General features: G+C 32.5%; 6 protein-coding genes across 8 annotated transcripts in view; 4 read left to right on the forward strand and 2 right to left on the reverse strand.

Annotated features, from left to right (window-relative positions):
* Positions 1-804: 804 nt before the first annotated feature.
* Positions 805-2492, forward strand: LOC114933480 (18S rRNA aminocarboxypropyltransferase-like). The gene is made up of 4 exons (XM_029306096.2): positions 805-1251; positions 1314-1480; positions 1550-1937; positions 2024-2492. The coding sequence occupies exons 1-4, from the start codon at positions 1116-1118 to the stop codon at positions 2146-2148; spliced, it is 816 nt and encodes a 271-aa protein (XP_029161929.1). The 5' UTR covers positions 805-1115; the 3' UTR covers positions 2149-2492.
* On the reverse strand, positions 2487-4955 carry Dnaaf3 (Dynein axonemal assembly factor 3). Its single transcript, XM_029306090.2, has 6 exons — positions 4430-4955; positions 4163-4352; positions 3890-4060; positions 3582-3764; positions 3244-3475; positions 2487-3164 (listed from the first exon to the last, which is right to left on the reverse strand). The coding sequence occupies exons 1-6, from the start codon at positions 4671-4673 to the stop codon at positions 2865-2867; spliced, it is 1320 nt and encodes a 439-aa protein (XP_029161923.1). The 5' UTR covers positions 4674-4955; the 3' UTR covers positions 2487-2864.
* A 73-nt stretch (positions 4956-5028) lies between these two features.
* On the reverse strand, positions 5029-10833 carry LOC114933474 (Sin3A-associated protein 130). 2 transcript variants are annotated; one of them, XM_029306088.2, is made up of 10 exons: positions 10680-10833; positions 9831-10604; positions 8785-9020; positions 8158-8494; positions 7642-7857; positions 7169-7565; positions 6895-7044; positions 5851-6288; positions 5519-5712; positions 5029-5416 (listed from the first exon to the last, which is right to left on the reverse strand). In XM_029306088.2, exons 2-10 carry the CDS (start codon positions 10134-10136, stop codon positions 5168-5170), a joined length of 2523 nt encoding a protein of 840 aa, XP_029161921.2. In that variant the 5' UTR covers positions 10137-10604; positions 10680-10833; the 3' UTR covers positions 5029-5167. The 2 variants fall into 2 exon arrangements, with proteins under 2 accessions (XP_029161921.2, XP_029161922.2); XM_029306089.2 differs by having other exon boundaries at positions 7651-7857; positions 9831-10833.
* Positions 10834-11045: 212 nt separating this feature from the next.
* Positions 11046-13324, forward strand: RpS8 (ribosomal protein S8). Its single transcript, XM_029306095.2, has 5 exons — positions 11046-11120; positions 11755-11885; positions 12211-12462; positions 12586-12715; positions 12952-13324. Exons 1-5 carry the CDS (start codon positions 11117-11119, stop codon positions 13059-13061), a joined length of 627 nt encoding a protein of 208 aa, XP_029161928.2. The 5' UTR covers positions 11046-11116; the 3' UTR covers positions 13062-13324.
* Positions 13325-13609: 285 nt separating this feature from the next.
* mRpL1 (mitochondrial ribosomal protein L1) overlaps positions 13610-20504 on the forward strand; it is a 39329-nt gene continuing 32434 nt past the window's right edge. Inside the window, exons 1-9 of one of the 2 annotated variants that reach the window (XR_014925090.1) lie at positions 13610-13694; positions 13927-14116; positions 14190-14403; positions 14559-14738; positions 14845-14959; positions 15122-15240; positions 15357-15454; positions 15538-15694; positions 17451-17659. Coding sequence is in view for 1 of the 2 variants with exons in the window: in XM_085484494.1 (XP_085340620.1) it covers positions 13637-13694; positions 13927-14116; positions 14190-14403; positions 14559-14738; positions 14845-14959; positions 15122-15240; positions 15357-15454; positions 15538-15682 (1119 nt within the window). In the remaining variant the exon portion in view is untranslated. Of the gene's footprint in view, positions 13695-13926; positions 14117-14189; positions 14404-14558; positions 14739-14844; positions 14960-15121; positions 15241-15356; positions 15455-15537; positions 15754-17450; positions 17660-20504 lie in introns of those variants that run through there. The other variant, XM_085484494.1, reaches the window with a different exon arrangement.
* Positions 17595-20504, forward strand: part of Cad99C (cadherin 99C) — a 107868-nt gene continuing 104958 nt past the window's right edge. Inside the window, exon 1 of the mRNA XM_029306137.2 lies at positions 17595-17659. Within this exon, the coding sequence (XP_029161970.2) occupies positions 17657-17659 (3 nt within the window). The 5' untranslated portion in view covers positions 17595-17656. The remainder of the gene's footprint in view (positions 17660-20504) is intronic.

The raw sequence follows: 20504 nt of genomic DNA on the forward strand, positions 1-20504 counted from the left end.
TAAAAAATTATTCAATATATTTAATAAAATGTTTTTAATGTGCTATTTTTGTCAAATTCTTTCGAATCTTTAGTCTTCAGACTAGTGGTGGGCAATGTTCACTCGATGTTTAGAAAATCGATGCTTTTTATTACAACATCGATTATTTTAATTGATGTTTTTGCTGATCGATACATCGAGTAACAATCAATTATTAAAAAATAACATCGATGTTTCCTTCACTTCGCGAAATAAGAAGCATGTGTTCTTACTGTACATAAAATTATGTACAAGATGTGTAATATGTTTACAGGAATTAATAATATAGCATAGTATATCAAATTTCTTGGGTTTTTAATAATTATAACCTGTTTCTCAAGCTTCTACCTTTACTCTCATTGTACTATTTTTATTCGGTTATCTTTTTTTTATGAACATAGAACTAATAAATATTTTCTTTGTATAGGTATGTATTTGAAAGAGGCAGATACAACTCTGGAATCATAAGAGAAACAAGATAAAATTATAAATCATACAGCATTCAAACCATTACCAGGAACATCAATATTCCATGCTCAATTTTGTATATACATAAATAAAAAGTAAAATAATACAAAATAGGGATATTAATAAAAGCAAAATAATACTTAACTTAATTTTTTATTAATTTTTTGCCGGTTTTTTTTTCTTTTAGTTGCAGCTATTTAAATTAGGCGCGCATTGTCCCGATAAAAAAGAATCGATTAAAATCGATTTATTTGGCAAAATATCGATTTTGAAACATCGATTTTATTTTGCATCGATTATTTCCGAATCAATGCTTTTTTTTAACATTGCCCACCACTACTCAGACACGATAAATTTGTTTTCAGCTGACCAGAATAAAATAAGATAGATATCTGTTTAAAGAGATTGGAGATTAAAAGAGGAAAAAGCAATGAAAACAATGACAAATTGATATATTTTTATTTTTAGTCGCGTGACGTCTTCTGACGCTGAACTCTAACAGCTGATATGTCACGTAACAAAATAATGTCAGGTAAGGTTAGACACGAAGTTGGGTCTTGAGTCTTCTACTTCTTGGTTGGGTCACGTCAAGTGCACAGTGGAAAATAATACGTAAAGTAACCGAAGAAATGTCAGGACGTAGAAAGAAGGATAAGAGTAAATTATTACAAAGAAGACCCCGACATGTTCTCGGCAAGGAGCAGATGTACCATCAAAAGAGGGACAGGGAATCGGAAGGATCGGACAAGGAAAATGAAGAAACAGGTTAGATGAATTTCACTCATCTTGTTATAACAATTGTCGGCAGATTGTATTTGAATTTGCAGAACCGATAGACGAATGGCCGTTACCCTTTCACGTGGCTATGTGGGATTTGAAAGACTGCGATCCTAGAAAATGTACTGGCAAGAAGTTGGTGAAACGTAACTTGATGAAAATATTGCAATTAGGTACTCTGTTTCCTGGCTTGTGTCTTACTCCACATGCTAAAGAGGTAGTTAATGAACTGAAAAAGAACCACGGTCTCTCGTTGCAAACGCAACATTGAAATATTTTATTACAGTATGTAACACCGATGGATCGTGAGATAGTGCAAAAGTATGGTTGTGCAGTGGTGGATTGTAGTTGGTCGCGTAAAGGCAATATTCCCTTTCATAAAATGAAAATGTCTCATTCTCGTATATTGCCGTTTCTGGTTGCTACCAATCCAACATGCTATGGACAGCCTTGTCAATTGAGTTGCGTTGAAGCTATAGCAGCTACTTTAATTATAACCGGATTCCGAGATGAGGCTAAGCTCTATCTTGAAGAATTTCGATGGGGACACTCATTCTTAGAAGTGAATAGCGAACTATTGGAAAAGTATGCTCATTGCACAAACAAGAAAGAAATGATAGCAGTGCAAGAGAAGTTTATAGAGGATGCCATACAGGAGAAAATAAATAGATGTGGTAAGAGTACTCTCTTTTCTTTCTGTAACTGTGCTTTATATTTAATATCTTTTTTTTAATATTATCATATCTGTTCTTATCATTAGCACTTTCTGACTTACCACAAAGTGAATCTGAAGAAGAAGAAGAAACAGCAGCAGAAGAAGAGGAAAACAAAGATCAGAAAATAATATCTGAAATAACTAAAGAACTTGCCAGTACAAGAGTATAAAGTACAATATTAATTATATTTAACAAATATTACAAACAATTGTATACTTTGTATATTTGGTTGAAATAATTATTATTGATTATATATTACATAGAAAGGAAGATTATGTATAATATATAATATTATGTAATATAATATTATATATATATATATATATATATAATATATAATTGTATTATATATGTAATACAATAATAAAAAATATAATGTATATAATACCATAATATATATAATGTACCATAAGATATATATATTGTGTATATATATATTGTGTATATATATATATATATATATATATATATATATATATTAATATATAGTATTTAATAAAACAATAAAAAACATTCTTCGTGGTTTCTTTTATATATTATTTTCATAAAATAAAATAAATTACATCTTCAAACATGTCAAATAATACCATAAATTTTAAAAAATGCAATAAAATATATTAAATATTTTCACATAATTCATAAATAATATGATAAAAGTAATCTGTGTTTATCGCATCGAGAGAAACTTATTATTAGATTAAACTATCCTAATACCAGCAAAAATCTTTATAGTTTGCCAATTCAATCTAAAATTAATATTCTTTTTCAAATATATCCGCATTTCTTTAACTTTATCGATTAGAGTTCCTTTATTTTTGCTCAACTAAAAACTTGAAATATATATATATATTTACAATAAATATTAAGCTCATTTCGCTTAATTTCTTAATTTTTGCAGAAACGAGCAAAAACATGCTCATTGGAATCAAAGTCGTGGAGTAAACGAAGTCCATTTTTTTGTGCAAGCTCTTTCAGTTCTTCGGTAAAGTTCTTCAAATCCTCTTTGCGCAGATCTGCTATATATTTACGCGATTCCACAATTATCAGTGCACCTGTTGACGCCAATGGTATCAAATTTTCCAACTGCTTTGTCATATTGTGCGCTACCCAAATCAGATGAAATCTATTTACGTATTCGCTTTTAGATTTGTAGAACTCCAACGATGTTACCGGATGAAAGATTATCTAAAAAATAAAAAAAAAGGGAAAATGAAACTTAAACACACAATATTCTTCAACGTATTAGTAGTAATATAATACGCACTTTGTGATTTGGTATTTCCACCCAAGAAATTTTTTCTTTATTTGATTTATCTCCAATATTAGTCCATGATTCGTTTTCTATTTCGATGTCTGGCATCTCATTTATTATAACACCATTTAAAATAGAGGCATCTCTATGAGCGCCCACATAATCTTCGCACAATGGTTCTCTAGCTTTTATCTCATGAATTGCACGCATTATTTCACGTTCCGCAATATCAGTCGCCCTAAATCTTTCAATTAAAATATTTAATTTAATTATCTTAATTTAAATATTTAATTTAATTATCTTAATTTTTATCAAAAATTGTTTTTTTTGTAGGGGAAAAGTGGCCTTACTTTTTGTCCTCTTTTTTTTCGATGGCAGCCCAAGTAAAATAGGGACCATTTACAATGTCTCCTAAATATGCATAATGTACAAAACCAGATCCATATTGTATTATGTTATTTATTAGAGTCGAATTACTTCTGGCTGGTTCACCTTCGAGCCATGTAAATGCTACTCCATTATTTCTCCAAAATCTAATTAATAATAATAATAATTTATTAAGCATGTATGTCTTCTTGTAATTCGAATATTAAAATTATTTAATATAATTAAAGTAGCATTTGCATTCACTTTTACATTAGACGCATACAAAACATACTTATATTCTTGTATCGTAAGATTATTAATACATCTGGACTTTAAAACCATATAATAATCCCACTCAAAGACACCTTCTTTGCAATCGTATCGCGTCTTCAGAGATTTTCTAATTCTGTGATCCCAATAGTTTATTATAGGGACTCCTTCGCATGTTGCACGCGTCCAAAATCTTAGAAAATATGCTACATAAATACTCGAAAATACATGAAGTATTTCTATCATTTAATATTAATTCTTTTGCTATATTATATTCTTATATGTATTAACTTACTTAAAAATGCATTCTAAATTGTCTCTATCTTTATGTTTAAATTTTTCCAATGATAACCATGGACAGTCAACAGTTTGAGATGGAATATCAATCAGTTGTTTAGTACATTTTGCTAAATATTTAGCTGTAGCCGGTCTCAAGAGGGTATTTCCTAAAATCTCCAGATAGTATCGCGTTGCCTCCTGCAATCCTTCATATTACAATAATTATACAATGCACTTTTTTTAATTTAGAATTGAAAATAGACTCATTACTACTTGTACATACCTAGATTTTTTTCTAAACAAATGCTCATTAAAAGTATCGACCTAGCAACTTGTTCCAAAGTCGGTTCAATAACGTGATATGTGATATTTCGATCAGGATGTAAGTAAGATGATGCTAATGTCCTCATGATGTGTCGTGCATCGCCAGCACCTACAATCAATACTTCAAGATTGTCTGAAGTTTGGTCTTCTCTCTTAGTCACCTCAGTTTGTAGATCTAGCGGATGGCTATAGCCCCACCACATGTTATATTTTTAGAGATTTATACACTGATTTTGATGAAATGTACTTTAGAATCGTTATATACGATTGCAAAGGTTTCTATTCATCAAGTATAGTCCCTATATATATATATGAGATTTGTTATTTCCATGACAACATCACAAACAGTACAAATGAAGAGAATCCTCATTTGAATTAAGAGATGATATCGCTGAATAGATATCAATTTTATATTAATGCATAAATTAATTAGAGGCAGAAATGAAATGAATAGAAAGACGTTTGGCAAGAGGAGTAAGAAGCATTATATTAAAATAAAAACATATTTATATAATAAAATTATAAACATATTGTTATCCATAGTGAAAGTCATGTGTCTTCGAGACTTATAAAATCATTTATTTATATTCCTATATATATATATATCTAGAATCTGACACAGATAAAAATAGATTTCTTTTGAACTTTTTTCTTTCAGAAAGTTTATAAACATCTTCCATATTCGATATATAACAGCTTATTTATCCCTTTTTTTCTGAGCCCGTTTATTACCACAGCGTTGTAAAAGATCAGTGATAGGACCCTTATGTTGAAATATGGTGACAAGCTGCGTGCGTGCTTCGTTCATTCCTTCGCTAATTAAACTACTGCGCTGCATGTTTCCTTTAATCAATTCATTTACACGCTCCAGCCCGTCATTGTGTCTGCTTTTAACAGTTTGCTGTGATTCCAGTAGCATTAAGGTAGTTTTTAACTTTTCATGTACCTGCAAAACAGTGTAATGCAGAAATTATTTATTACTACTTTATACAGATTGGAGGATTCTAAAAAAAAAAAAAAAAAAAAAAAAAAAAAAAAAAAATTATACCTGTTTTTCAAGATCTGCAATGTCTTCCATTTGCGTAGTAAGATGATAAACTTTCCACCCATTAAGTTTCTGTAATACATGTTTCTGCTGTGCCAGTTCAGCAACTGTAGGTCTTCTCTCTTCGCGAGGTCGAACATCACTAGGTCTTCTATAATGATGTAGTCTAACACTCCATTTGTTTTTCCAAGAAGAACCTGAAAACGAGCAAGGTTCAATTAGAAAGAAAATTTATATACATATATAATTGAAATCAACACACACACACACACACATATATGTTTTATAGGCAATATAAACTATAAATGAATGTATAAAAATGAAATGTTACAAACCTATCAAGCTTGGAACAGGCCGTGTCCGTATTGTGTGTTCCATTTGTTGATTAGATGATTTGATGTCACTTTGGACACTGGAGACTTGTCTCTTGTCAGATAACTTTTCTCTTGATTCTTCTTTATTATCTTTTTTCATTTTTTCCTCTGTAATAAATTGCATCTCTTCCTCTGTACATCTAGGTTCAGTTAATTCTACACCTGTAAGTTGTTGTTTGCGAGGCTTTTTTCTCGGTGACATTTCTACAATAGGATTGATAGTAATTCTTGATTGCTCGGGTTCCTCGTCAAGACCAGGTGAAGATGTAGCAGATACGGTCGTAGATCCGGAACTTTGGCATCCACCACCATCCAGATCTCCTTTCGGCGACAATGGTGGACTGATCGATCTACTTGATGGTAGAGATGCTAGTACAGGATTTAAATTTTTAGCCGCACCTGATATAATTAAAAAAAAATTATGATTTAAAATAATACAAAATTAAAACAATTATATATCTATATATACCTGTGATATATTGATATTCAAGAAACATGATTGAATCAATAAAACACTATGTTTCAGAAAAATTATTATTTGTCCTAATATCCAAGAATAGAGAATTAAAAAAAAGATGCTAATTACAGTTGCAATGAAATAATACTTCAATATGTAAAGAAAATTTATTTGCTAGATATGTTAGTATTCTTTTCACTTTGAACAACTTTAGTAAACTAAGATCAAGTTATATTATACATAAACAATCATAGTATTGTAAATATTTACAGCTACATAATTATTTATAGCTAAGTACATGTAAATATTTTGCTGATATATACACAAAAAATCAATGTTACTGCAAATCAATACTAAAAGTTCTTTAGTTTCTACCATTACATATCAATAAAAAAGAATATTAAAAAAATTATTTAACATAAGATTCTTTAATAATGTCTTATTGTTAGTGATATTTTTCCTATTCTTTATTATTTATATAATAATACTTTGTTATAAAATGTCACTACATTGCTTTAGTTATTTTCTACAAGTTCATATAATCTTACCTTTAACTGGTGAATTGTCATGATCTCTCTTTCTCAGGATGCTTGGTCTGGGAGATGCATTAGGTTTACCCGCGTGAGGTTCCTCATATCCTGGTTCAACGACTAATCGTACTGGCTGCACTGAACCCTGTCGAAATGGCGAATAAGTTCCTGAAAAATAAAAGTAAAATAGTATAATAGTTTTTCAGCATTTTTTTAAATTTTAGAGGTATGAAAAAGAAATTTAGAAGATATAGAGAGGTCGTCAGCAAATTTTTAATCATAATAATTTTACCTCCAGTCTCAAAGGAATAATATGTAGTGGTATGCGGTGGAGTTATATATTGTCCTTGAACTGGTTGTGCGGAACTGGTAGTCGTGCCACTGTTGGTAGACGATACGCGTAAGCTAGTCGGTTGCGCTGGCTTAATCTGGACGGTTTGTCCGATGTTCTGTGGCTGTGCAACAGTGGCTTTGACTGGCGCCGGTGCAGCCCTTACGGGTACTATGGGCAAAGGATGCAAAGACATCCCTGTAATTTTTGCAACCGTCGTTGGGACAGTTTGCAGTATTCGCATTGTGTTCGACTGCGTATTCGCGGTTGTCGTGATCACTTGTGACATTGTACTAAAGCTCGACAGGGATGTGACGACAGTTTGGACGACTCGTGGTCCACTTTGTTGTTGTTGAATCTGTATTGATATTTTACTGTTAATTTCGAAACAATTTAATATACATATTATATTATAATAATTAAAAAAAACACACATGACTAACTTGTTGCGAAGGAATAACGATATGACTAACAGCACCGGTTGATGGTCCAGCTACTGTGTTAATCGACAATTGTCGTCCTGGTGTTTCCACCGCACCGATAGTGACTGAAGTCGTGCTGCTGATTCTGTTCGCCGTATCTATAGGCGCCGGTATAGTTATACGCTTTGTAGTACCTGATGTTGTCAGAGGTCTGCTGGATTGGCTAGGCTAAACATTTCAATAAAAGAATTTATGAGATTTATAATGAAGAATTTATAAGTACGTTAATTATACATTTTTTCGTTTTTAGCAATCCAAAAAGATTGTACAACCATTTATGTATGCCTTCATTTCCGGATCGAACGCATCGTATTCATGTTCAACTTATGTTTGACAACTGTAAGTTTTTAAAAGTGAAAAAAATAAACGTAAAGTTTAAAATCCTACTTAATATTACATGTGCGTATATATGTATATGTCTAAATTATATAATTTACATATTTTATATATCTAAATTATATAATTTACTTGAATGGTTTGCGTTGATGATCTTCCGGGTTGCGAAGTTTGCGATACAGTTACTACTTGTGGCGTCGGTGGTCTGCTTTGTGCAACTGGAAGTCTGGTAATATTATTCGTTTGCAAGATGGGCGCTATTAATCTGGACGGACTACCAGTGACCATGGCTTGAACAGATCTTCCCTGACTGGTTGGTGTGATTAGTCGTGTTTGTTGACCCGTATATATGGCAGATGATGGTCTGGAGACTCTACCGACCGGAGGTGCAGGAAGCCTTTGAGGTACACTTTGCGCGTATACGACAGATGTTTTAGGTTGCCATTGGGGATTGGAGATTGGTGTATTACTGTTGAAAAAAAATGATACAGATAAGAATTCAATAGATTTGACTATTAAAATAATTTTGCATATATTTTTATATATTTGCCAATGAATTTTTATTACTAAAAGATAAAAAAGATTCAATTAGAATTTTATCACTGTTTTTGTTAATTCCAAAGAGTTTTAATGAGAGATTGATTCAGTCTCTAACTCTAAATCAAAGCATTCCTTGATTACATTTTATTTGCTTTGTTATTATCATCTTAAAAAATTCCTATTTATTTAAATTCTGGTCTTCTGGTCCAATATACATACCCTGGTCTAGTAGTAGGCACAATTTGTCCTGTATTTGCTCTGACGATAGGAGTTGCAACTGTTGATCTAGGTGCAGAGATATTAGCAACCGCTGCAGGTCCTCGCGGTACATGGTATGTGGCTGGCATATTGACTGTTTGTTGTGTCATTGGCTGTGTCTGCGGTTGGTTTTGCCTGTCCACAGTATTTAACATTCCTGGTGATATTATTTTCACCGTAGGTCCTATAGAACATAACTATAGAAACAATAGAATTGTGGTATTAATAAACTTATTATATATATATATAATTATATATTATACTATACATATGACAAGGTGTGCATATATGAGTTATACAAATAACTTTTCATACTTGTCACTTTTGTAAAAATATACTATAAAACATCTATATAAATTATAAAAAAATTGTTATTATCTATTAAGAATTATATAAAAATCATAATTTACATATATACTGATATATTATTTGAAATAATAATAGTAGCAGTGAATAAATCTATATAGATCTTAATTTGCATTATTAATTGGTATATTAGAACCCCATTGATTAAGAGTAAAGTTAAGACATTAACCCAAGATTCGAACCCAAGACATGAAGCTCTAATCCCAGTAGGCTGTTCATGACCTCTTCATGTTTTCTAGATTCTTAGGTTCTAAAAACATCCCTGGATCTGAACTTTTTGCATTTCAAAGGCACAAGCATGTCTTCTTTTTCATCCTTGTGTATTCTTTTTCATTCTTGATATTTTTTTCTATCTTGCAATTCTGAGATTGAACATATGAGTCCTTAGAGTCACAGGACCTGTTAAAAGTCCAACTGCAACTCTAAATCTATATTCACTGTTAAACATATTTACTCTATATAAAAAGATGTTTGCGCAATAGTTTTGGATCGGTAACAGCTGTTGTAGATTCCCCACCTGGCCAGATACTTTGTACATATAATGCAGAATAAATAAATTAAAATAAATTTTGCTACTGCATATAATACAAAAAAAACCAACTAATACTTATTATCATACAGTATGGAGACACTGGCATTACCGTAGTTATTTTATTGGTTTCTACAGACGAGGGAGCCCCCGAGGGTGTCACAGGCTTCATTAAGGAAAGCTTCGGATTCATATCCAGGGATACTGATTTGCCCACTAAAGTACCTGGTGTTCCCACCGATCCAACAATAGTCTGAATCGGCTGAATGTTTTGTATACCACTCTGAACCACACTCTGCACATTTGGCTGTACACTCTGTACATTCTGCATCGTAGTCAAGTTCTGCGCCACAGTTTGCACAGTCGTTTCCGGCAGACGTTTGTCGCCACCGCCACTCGCGGTGCTCAATGTATTCATATTTGCTTGTCGTCGAAGAAATTCAATTAAATCACAAGAATCAGTTCATAGAAAAATCCTAGAAATTCAGGCGAGTATATTACAGGCGAGACGAAGAAATAAAAGGAGACGACGAAGGATTTTCACGCGGACGAGTTAAAGTTCACCAGGTCGAAGAATACGTCACGTTCGACGTGGAGCAACACCTCCGCGTGCGAATCTCAGTCTGAATTGTTTCTTCGTGTCAGAAGCAGAAGGAGGCGGAGGAGACGTAGTCAGCCGCATCCGACAACATTGGAGGTTACACCATCCCGTTGATGTGCGCGGAAGAGCTCTAGGTCTCGGGGACGACGCGGCGCGTCGAGGCTCGCCTCGTCGTTGATACCGCACATTTCCGGGCGAGAAAGGGCGCCGCGTGGCGCAAAAACTGTCAGATCTTTCACCCGCGTTTTCGTTTCCCGAGCAGCAGCAACTGGTTCCCGTACGGCGCTGCAAAAAAAAATGTGAAAACCTGCGTAGAGAATCCTCGGCTCGGCGAGATACTCTTCGAGAATCGCGCGATACCTCCTGGGGCGCGCGAGAGTCCACGCTCTAGTCCTTCGATTGACGAAAAAAACAGCAAAATTCGTGGAACGCTTCCCGCATCGTTCTCACCCCCAAAGTTTGTAGCGCGTAATTTCAGTAATGTAAGCGGTGCAGTCTGGGAAGGCGGCTTTTGACGTCTCCGCGAATGTCAGGCAGGAATTTCTTTTTTGACGCCAACTGGCGACGACCAATCAGCTGTTTTACGAAAAACTCTAGAATTCTCTAACCGATAGCCAATCCGAAAGCAGCTGACAAAGTAAGCTGATCGACCAATAGGAATCGAGGATTATTAGAACGCCGAGAATGCTTTACTGTGATTGGTCGCTCATGATCCTGAACATATGGTATATTTCACGTATATAGATTTTGTAGTTTATGGTCTTTTGGAATTAAAGGATTTTTATGGACGAGGCACAATGGGTAAGAAAACGTGAATAATATTGAAATTTATTTACTTTGTCATGTTTTTCGTCGAAATATTATGAAGAGAGATCAATAGCGCATGTTAGCGAATTTGCTATGTGATAAATATTGTTTTTATATCTTTAAAAACTTCCGGCAAACCAACCGGCTCGAACGAACAATTTTTCTGTCGTGATTTATATATATTTTTTAACTGCGGCAAATTTCATGCTATTGAAAAATGTAAATATTTTAGATTGCCTCGCGTAAGTTTAATAAATTAATTATGTAAAAACATACTTTTCATGATTTAAATATGCATTACTTGATTTAATTTTTTTCTAATGAAAAATTAATTGTCTAACACACACAAATTTATATATATTTTTATATAAATTTATATTTATATATATTTTTTAACTGTGACAAATTTCTATGCTATTGAAAAATGTAGATATTTTAGATTGCCTCACTTAGAGTTTAATAAATTAATCATAGAAAAACAAAGTTTTCATATGATTTAAATATGCATTACTTGATTTAATTTTTTTCTAATGAAAAATTAATACATTGTTTAACAAGTTTATATTATTTTAATAAGTTTATATTGTTTTAACAAGTTTATATTATATATCAATGTTACATTGTACAGGTATTTCTCGGGATCATTGGCATAAGAGACGAGCTACTGGTGGAAAGAGGAAGCCCATTCGTAAGAAGAGGAAGTTTGAATTAGGACGTCCAGCTGCGAATACTAAACTTGGCCCACAACGGATTCATACTGTAAATTTAAACTTTTGCAGTGAATAAAATTTAAAAATAAATGAGTAATAATGAAAGATTTTGAAAATAAGAAAAAATATCAATTTTTGTTACTATAAGCAATATTATATCAAAAATATATATATATTTTATCATTATTAAGATTATTTGCAGAATAATATTTTTTTTATAATACTTTATTAACATTTGTGAAATTACAAGGCATTAATTCACTTTTATTCTAAGTGCCATTTTTAATGTTACTCTCACAGTTCTTTGATTTGAGTATAACATATTTGATGTGGTCTAAACTTTGTTATTAATATGTCTGTCTTATGTTTATAAGGTTCGTACACGAGGAGGTAATAAGAAGTACAGAGCTCTGAGATTGGATACTGGAAATTTTTCCTGGGGTTCTGAGTGTAGTACCAGAAAAACTCGTATCATTGATGTAGTTTATAATGCATCAAACAATGAATTAGTGCGAACTAAAACTTTAGTAAAAAATGCTATTGTCACCATTGATGCCACACCATTCAGACAATGGTACGAGGGTCATTATATTCTTCCACTGGGTCGCAAAAGGGGTACTAAGCTGGTGATTATTGAAACTTTATATAAATCTATGAAATAGATCAATGAAATAATATAAAAGTTGGCCTGTTTAGGTACGTTCTACTTTAAATAATATAAAGTTAATATTACATAATTATTTTTGTAGACAGAGGCTGAGGAAGAAGTATTGAATAAAAAGCATTCTAAAAAGACAGAGGCTAAATACAAAGCTAGACAGCGATTTGCCAAAGTTGAAGCTGCTTTGGAAGAACAATTTGCAACGGGACGTGTCCTTGGTATGAATCTTTTATTTTTGCAATAGGTTTTTATCAATAATAATAATATTACGAAATTAATATCTTTTTTTTACATAAATTGAAATAGTTTTTTGAACATTGTCATATATTGATTGAGTGATTATAAAAATTTTTTTATTTTACATCATATTTATTTATGTATGTATTCTTGTTTGATGAAAGTGGCTAAAGGTAATGGTTTATTTCATATTATTAATGATATATTTCAAATTTAGCTTGTATAGCAAGCAGACCTGGTCAGTGTGGACGAGCTGATGGGTACATTCTGGAAGGTAAAGAACTGGAATTTTATATGAGAAAAATTAAAAGTAAAAAAGCTAAATAAATATAGATATATATTTATTATGATCACAAGTAGTTACAATAGTTAGTTCTATATGTTTGAGCTGTTACTTAATAATGTAATCCCAGTCCCAGACTTGATTCCATACACAATTATATCATATCTTTTTGATTGTATGTCTAATGGGATTATTTAAATCCCATTAGATCCCAAATCGAAAAAGAGCAATGGATTCAATCTAAATGTCACATTTATAAACAGAAATTATAACAATCCAAAAATTAATAAAATAAAATCTTGAAAAATGTGTTATTTTTTATAAGAAAGATGAGAATATAATTTGTAAAAATCAAATATATGTGTGTGTGTGTGTGTGTGTACATGTATATATAAAGATACATGTAAAAATAAATTTACAATACAATATTCTCATACAATAAAATCTTTATTTTATTTTATTAATTTTTTTACGCTTTAATTATATATTGTTAAATATATATTAAATTAAACTTGTCTGATAATTAGAAATAAGAAAGAATTCGTAAATTTGAAATGTATTCACGTGCAATTACTTCTAGAGAATCTTCCAAAAAATCCCTATACACGTAAGAAATGTCATGTGTGAAAATTCCTGCTCCAATCTACTTCAAACCATCATGGCGGTAGCAGCTAGCGGTGCGTGTTTTATATTTTTTTCAATATTTCTTTAATAATACGTAGCAAATTAATTGATTGAATATATTTTCTTTATTATTAATGCGTAAATAATGATGAGATCTCTATAAGTATCTGTCTTTTTGTAAAAGTTATACATAACCTCAAGCTATACCTATATTTTTTATTTGATTCAATTATAAATCAAACATTACATTTTATTTTGTATATAATTGTAGCTTTTTTTTTGCAGGCTGGTTACTAAATTTTTCTTCAACATACATAAGGCATGTAACATGCCTTAATTTTTGTCCCCTTGCTTTTTTACAAGCACGAAATTATGCTGCTAGAAAAGGTACAAGGGAGAAAGCGAGAAAGAAAAAGGTCAAAGTGGTTATTCAAAAAGTCGGTTTTATACCACACAATCAAAGAGAAGCAAATATGTGAGCATTTTTCATATATTTTGAATATTTTAATTGTTTATATATTAACTTCAGTATTTTTTTATAATATTAGTGCAGCTAAAAAAAATAAGATTGAGGAGGAGAAAATTATATTAGACGATAGTAAAAGATCAGATCCAATAGATAATGTCTTTATTGGGAGATATCATAAATGGAAAATTTATCCATTTGAAGAAGCAATACAAAGTCATCGTGAAACGCATCATCCTACTATGTACAATGTACCAAATGCACTTGTAAATGCATTTATAGAATTGGATATGCAGGTAATAAGAAAGGAAAAAATGCATATATAAGTGTATATAAGATTTATTTTATATATATAGATATATATATATATACAATATAAATTACATATATATATATACATATATATAATATAATAAATATATATATGCTAAATGTAAATATATGTTATCAGGGTGTAAAAAAGACAAAATTTGTTGATGCTTTTACAAGAATAGCATGTTTGCCACATTCGTTTGATCATAGTCAAAGTAGAAAAATATTGGCATTTTGCAAGACTCCTGAAATGCAAGAAGTTGCAAAAGCAGCTGGAGCTATGTATGCTGGTGGTAAAAAATTAATAAAACTGATTCAGGTAAAATAATATACTATTTTTGTAATTTATATAATGCTATTATATAACAAGAGTGTGAAGATCATATGTATCTTTTTAACAACTGATTAAATGTATTTTATTATAGAGCGGAGAATTTTCTTTAAAAGATTATGATATTATTCTGTCAGAGCCAAGCATCTTACCTGACCTATTGCTAATTAGAGGACTCATGAGAAAAAAGTTTCCCAGCACAAAATTAGGTTAGTAGATATATGTAATTAAGCTGTTGAAATTTTTGTTTTTACACATTTTCCTTATATCTATATGATCATGCGTGCGTGCAAAAGTTTGAAATTCAACTTATGTATGGGTCATTCCTAAAATAAATTTTAATATTTATTGTATGATTTATATTCTATTAGGTACTCTAAGTGCTGATATGAATATGCTTGTAACGAAATTTTTAACTGGAATAAAATATACGGCAAAACCACATGATGTCCTAAAATCTTATGGCACTGTTGATATTTCATTTGGAACGGTATGTTCTTGATATAATAATCATATCATATTATAATAAACATCTTGTTAATTATACGGTTTAATCTATCAAATGGTTAAAAAAAAAAGATTATTGATTAATTTATCATTTTATAGCTCGATATGGATACAAAGAAATTAGAGGAGAATTTCATTGCCATTATTAAGGATGTTCATAAAGCAAAGCCACGTCGACCAGAACCTTTTATCACAAGGTAATATTTAGGAATGTTTACATTATATAATTGTATTTTTTTATATGCATTTATTATATAATTGTGTAATTGTGTTTTAACAGAATTCGTATTTCATCTCCGCCATCGACAGAAATGTTTAAAGTTGAATTTGAACAATATATATCTGAGGATAATACAGTTGAAAAAGAAGAGGAAGAGGAAGAAGAAGAAGAAGAGGAAAAGTCAAATGTTATTGCATCTCATTAATTTTGTTTATAGGTATATTACTTTAAAAAATATCTATATATAGTTAAATATACATAACATTTATATAAAAACCTTTGTTTTCCTCCCGTTTGTCGCTAATACAATAGTTATTATTAGTATATAATATTTCATATATTTATTTTTGGTTACTAGAACAGATAAGCTTATAAATTTTTTATCAGTATATTATTGAAAACATTAAATTATTGGTGAAACATTGTTATATTACATGTTACAATGAATAGATGAGTTCTGTTTTGCTTTATCTTAAATTTATAATTATCATTTTATATTAAGTTGTTACGACGTAATTGTTCTTTCGTATAATTTGACTATAATAATCCATCGAAAAGCGCATAATTATGCAGCACGTAATCTCGTTAACGCCGATAGGGTATGATGACTATGGTCTACCGCTTGTGCATTAATAAGCGGTAGGATCATGGGGAGGTAAACAGAGGCGGCACTAGAAATAACTGTGCCCTAGGCAAATGTATTTACTGTGAATATTGTAAATTTTTATATCATTGAACGAGTATTGTACATACAAGGGCTTCCATGAGAAAGCGTTATAGATTTAATTCGCACTCTTTATATATGTGTGAAGTCCGTTGAAATCTAAACAGCCGTCTTATAGTCTAATACTCTAATATGAAGCCCTTGTATATACAAAACTCTTTGCAAATATGAAGTCTCTGTAAATGCGTTAATCTCTCTCTCGTAGTTCAAGGTAAAAAAATCAGGATTCGATTTTATTTTACAAAATTCGCTATATTATATATTTTCTCTATAATTATATTTCTAAAATTCTCTGTTATTATATATTTAAATTATATATAATTAAATATAGATATTTGAATTATATATATTAAATATATATTTAAATATATTTTCAAAGAAATTTTTGTTCTTCGCTATAATTTAATAATACTTTTTTGTTAGACTTTGAGGTTTTATATACAAATAATCGTTTATTTATATTCGGCGAGATAATATTTATCGTTTCCTAGTATTTTTACCTTGAAACAAACGCGATGGATCTGTGCGAAAATCTCGATGAAAGTATTTACAAGCGATTACATGGAAATGCCTTCGTATACGTATAATGTAACGCGACGAATGCACTTTCACCCAGTTCGCCTGACGGTAGAGCCGTCTCTGCGGGAGACCGCGCGTACGTATACGTACGACGAAAGGCGGACGAAGTAGAAGGAGCGGCGAGGCAAGTGAAGCGAGGGAAATGAGAATGGAGAACACGGTGAGCGGCGACCGGTGGTGGTGCGGCAACCGAACGAACGATCGGAGAGGGGCAACGGCTCACCTACCTGCCGGTCGCGAGCTCAGTCTGTGTCCGCCAGGTTGAAAATCCGTCCGTTCGCTTCTCTCGCCCTCTAACCGGCGCGTAACCGTGTAATACGCGCGAACCGGTCGCGTTCTTCTCGAGAGGGGACGAACGCCGAAATATATAATTTCCCTTCGGGGGATGTTTCTCTTCTCGGTCCGCCGATGGTACCGATGGTCGCGCGGGAATTCCTCGGTTTTGTAAATCTCCCTCGAGATCGTTCACTATTTTAGAGAGATTCTCTCTCGGGAAGGCGGGAAAATTTTCGCGCGAATCGAGAGTAATTTGAAAATTTGTGTGTGTAAAAAAAAGAGTGAAGGAGGCGCACGCGTAAGTGCGCTGGCGCCTTTTTCGCGGCGCGCGTCTCTCTCTCCATCATTTGTGTATGTGTGTTTACGTATAGTGTGATTCGTGTTGACTGTGCAGGGTGCAACGACACGAGAAGACGGGAGAATAAGGAAAGAAAGAGAGAGAGAGAAAAAAAGACAGAGAAATAGTAAGGGACAGCGATTTCAAGTTTTCTTCTCGCCGTCCACCGCTCCGATTGTGCCTCCTTCGTCGTAGACATGCCCCTGCTTGACGGTCAACAATTGCGGCATTAGGTGACATACAGGCGCACACGTGCACCAGTCATGGTAAGTTTACAAAGATTGTCTCTCCGGGAATCGCAAAATCGAATCCGATGACTCGCAGAAGTCATATTTCTCGAGGAATTGAGATGCAACGACAGCCTCCGAATTTGACACAATCTCAATATTTAAAACATTATAAGTTATAAATGGTGCATGAAACATTATAAGTCATAAATGGTGCGTCAGATTATACGCAGAGAGAATTTTTTCAGAATTTATCCTAAAAATCGTGGTAATTATGGGATAATATGGTATTGGAAGAATTTTATAAAAGTTTCTTTGATTAATATTTATCATAATAAGATGTAACATATGCTCGATTAATTTTATTATGCACATATTAATATTTTTGATTGTGGTAAATATTAATCAGAGAAACTCTAAAATTCTTTCACGATTACCATGATTTTCAGGGTAAATTCTAAGAGAAAATTCTCTCCGTGTACTTCTAATTTGTGAAATTTCAAACATGCTTTAACAAAGTAATATTTTTCTCCAATCTATAGGTTGTTGCATTGCATTCAATTTCTCAATCATTATTTTACCCTCTTTCTGCTAAACTCGATCAGAGTAATTGAAGCAACAACCCATGCGCGAGTGCAATATGTTGCAATATATACATATATATATGGAGAGTTAATCTCTTCCCCGCAAATGATATATATGATTGCGTCTGTAAGAGCGTTTTGCTTTTATTGTCTCTCTCAAACAGTTTTGGGAAAGACTGTACAAGAACAAAGCTGCGCATCAAAATTATGCGCGCGGTTGCTCACGTGTGCCTGGAGTTTAAAGGGCATCTTATAATAAAGGTTGATCCGCGCGAGGAGGTACGGCAAGCCCAGGCTAACTCTGATATCTTCATTTCGCGTATGCAGACTGCAAGAGAGAGGGAGAGTTCTCGAGGTGAATACAGCAGTCGGATTCGGTATTCATAATTTGCAGCACGAAGTGTCGTTATTATGGTGTACACGCGAACGCGCGTGGCACCTTCGGCATTTCCGAAGATCTCTTCCCACTTATCGAGTCCAATCTCGAGAGAGAAACTAACGTAATAATCACTGGAACCATCCGATAATATTTAGTAGAGGCGAGACTTTAACGCCGGGAAAGCGTTTACGTAAGTCTCGAAGTTGACAAGTCATCCGTGGAAAGTGTCTTTTGGTCCTTGGTCTTCGCTACAATGTGGTTACTAGTCATGACCAGCGAGAACCGTCGATGTTCAACTTGCTATTAGCAAACCGATCTGAAAGCGATTATTTTTTTTTTACATAATTGTTGCGACTAGCATTGAAGTCGTACATACAATTATGTGACTTGAATTCATTTTTTCAATAATTGCATGTGATAACTACGGTGACCATCTGTCCTTTATTTTAGAGGACAGTTCTTTATTTCAAGTAGCTGTCTTTTAAATTTATTTATTTTTTAAACTCAATTTTGTTATTTATTTTTAAAATTTTGTTCTTCATTATTTAGTATTCTAATATCGTAGTATTAACATATGAGAATTTGTACGAAAACAACGAAACCTCTTCAAGGATTTGTTTCAACAAAGTCGAAAGTTCAAACTATAAGAATACGTAGGCTTTTGATAGTCACAGAATTATTTTTTTGCTCGTCGATCTCCACTTTGATCGTTAATTGATTTGGAAACATGTTGAAGCGAAGCCCTAAAATTTTCAGATTTGTCTTTTATTTTTCCCTAGAAAATATGGTTACCATAATGATAGGTTTTTGTGCGCATATTTTTTTTTATGTGTTAAAGTCTCTTTGCTTTACAAAATAATTAATTCCGCTCTCATACGCATCGCGGATCGATGCATCGAGATACATTATGCAAACCGTACGTGAGTTGCGTGTTTCGATTTATTTTCCACGACGCGAGATGCTTGCGTGTTGCTTATCGTTCGCGAGTCTCGATCCAAATTCATAAGCAGTCATCTGTAATTTACTCTCAATAAGTATGCACATTATATATCCTCGTACGGTTCAAATTTTTCCTTTTCCTCTTTTTCTCGATGTTATCTGCACTTGTCAATTTATATGTATCAAGATTCAGTCTGCAACAAATGTGTGTTGGTTTTCCTCTTCTGAATTTTTTCTTAATTAAGCAAATTATTTTTATTTCCGGATCGTTTGAGAGGGAATATCGTTCGATAGGGAATATCATTTGATAAAATTTACACAAGTTTTTGAAACGCGCTAATTAATTATTTATGTTGCAAATATATTTCAAAGGTATCTTTAATTTGAGAGATATTTGTAATCTTCGCGCGAGCAAATTTTAAATTAAGCTCGTAGATAGTCGCTCGCTCGTGTGATTCGTATCGATGAAATTGCAAAAACCCGTCGAAGCCTTGACTGCCGTTCGCCAAGATATTTGACGTACTATTATTTCGCGAAACCCGGCACGTCGCAGAGTCACGCGAGGCGAGAGGTTGCCGTATGTGTGCAAGGTCTAAGTACCAATAATTCCTTAACCGTGTCACGACACGGCGTCTTTCTATGTGGCGATATCCGAGGTCGATAAATTGATCTAGCAATTCCCGTCGACAGTGAAAGGCAGTTTGAAGGGCGATAAGTTAGAAGCGTATATATATGTCCAAGACGCGATTTGCATCTTTTTTTGCTAATTAGTTGAACCTTATTTATGAAACGCTGAAAGGATGATTTATGTAAAGAACGAAGTTTAGGAAAAAAAAATAATTTGCTCGTTGCAATATTAAGATGAGCAATTATTTATATAATTTTGACAGCGCTTAGAAACATCTTGAGCTTTAGCCTATTTATTGTGACAGTAGCATATTAATTAGCACGTTTTCTCCAATTTTTCATAGAATTTTTCATA

The sequence above is a fragment of the Nylanderia fulva genome, unplaced genomic scaffold, assembly GCF_048542155.1.
Source record: "Nylanderia fulva isolate GAGA-0341 unplaced genomic scaffold, ASM4854215v1 Scaffold3, whole genome shotgun sequence".
NCBI lineage: Eukaryota > Metazoa > Arthropoda > Insecta > Hymenoptera > Formicidae > Nylanderia > Nylanderia fulva.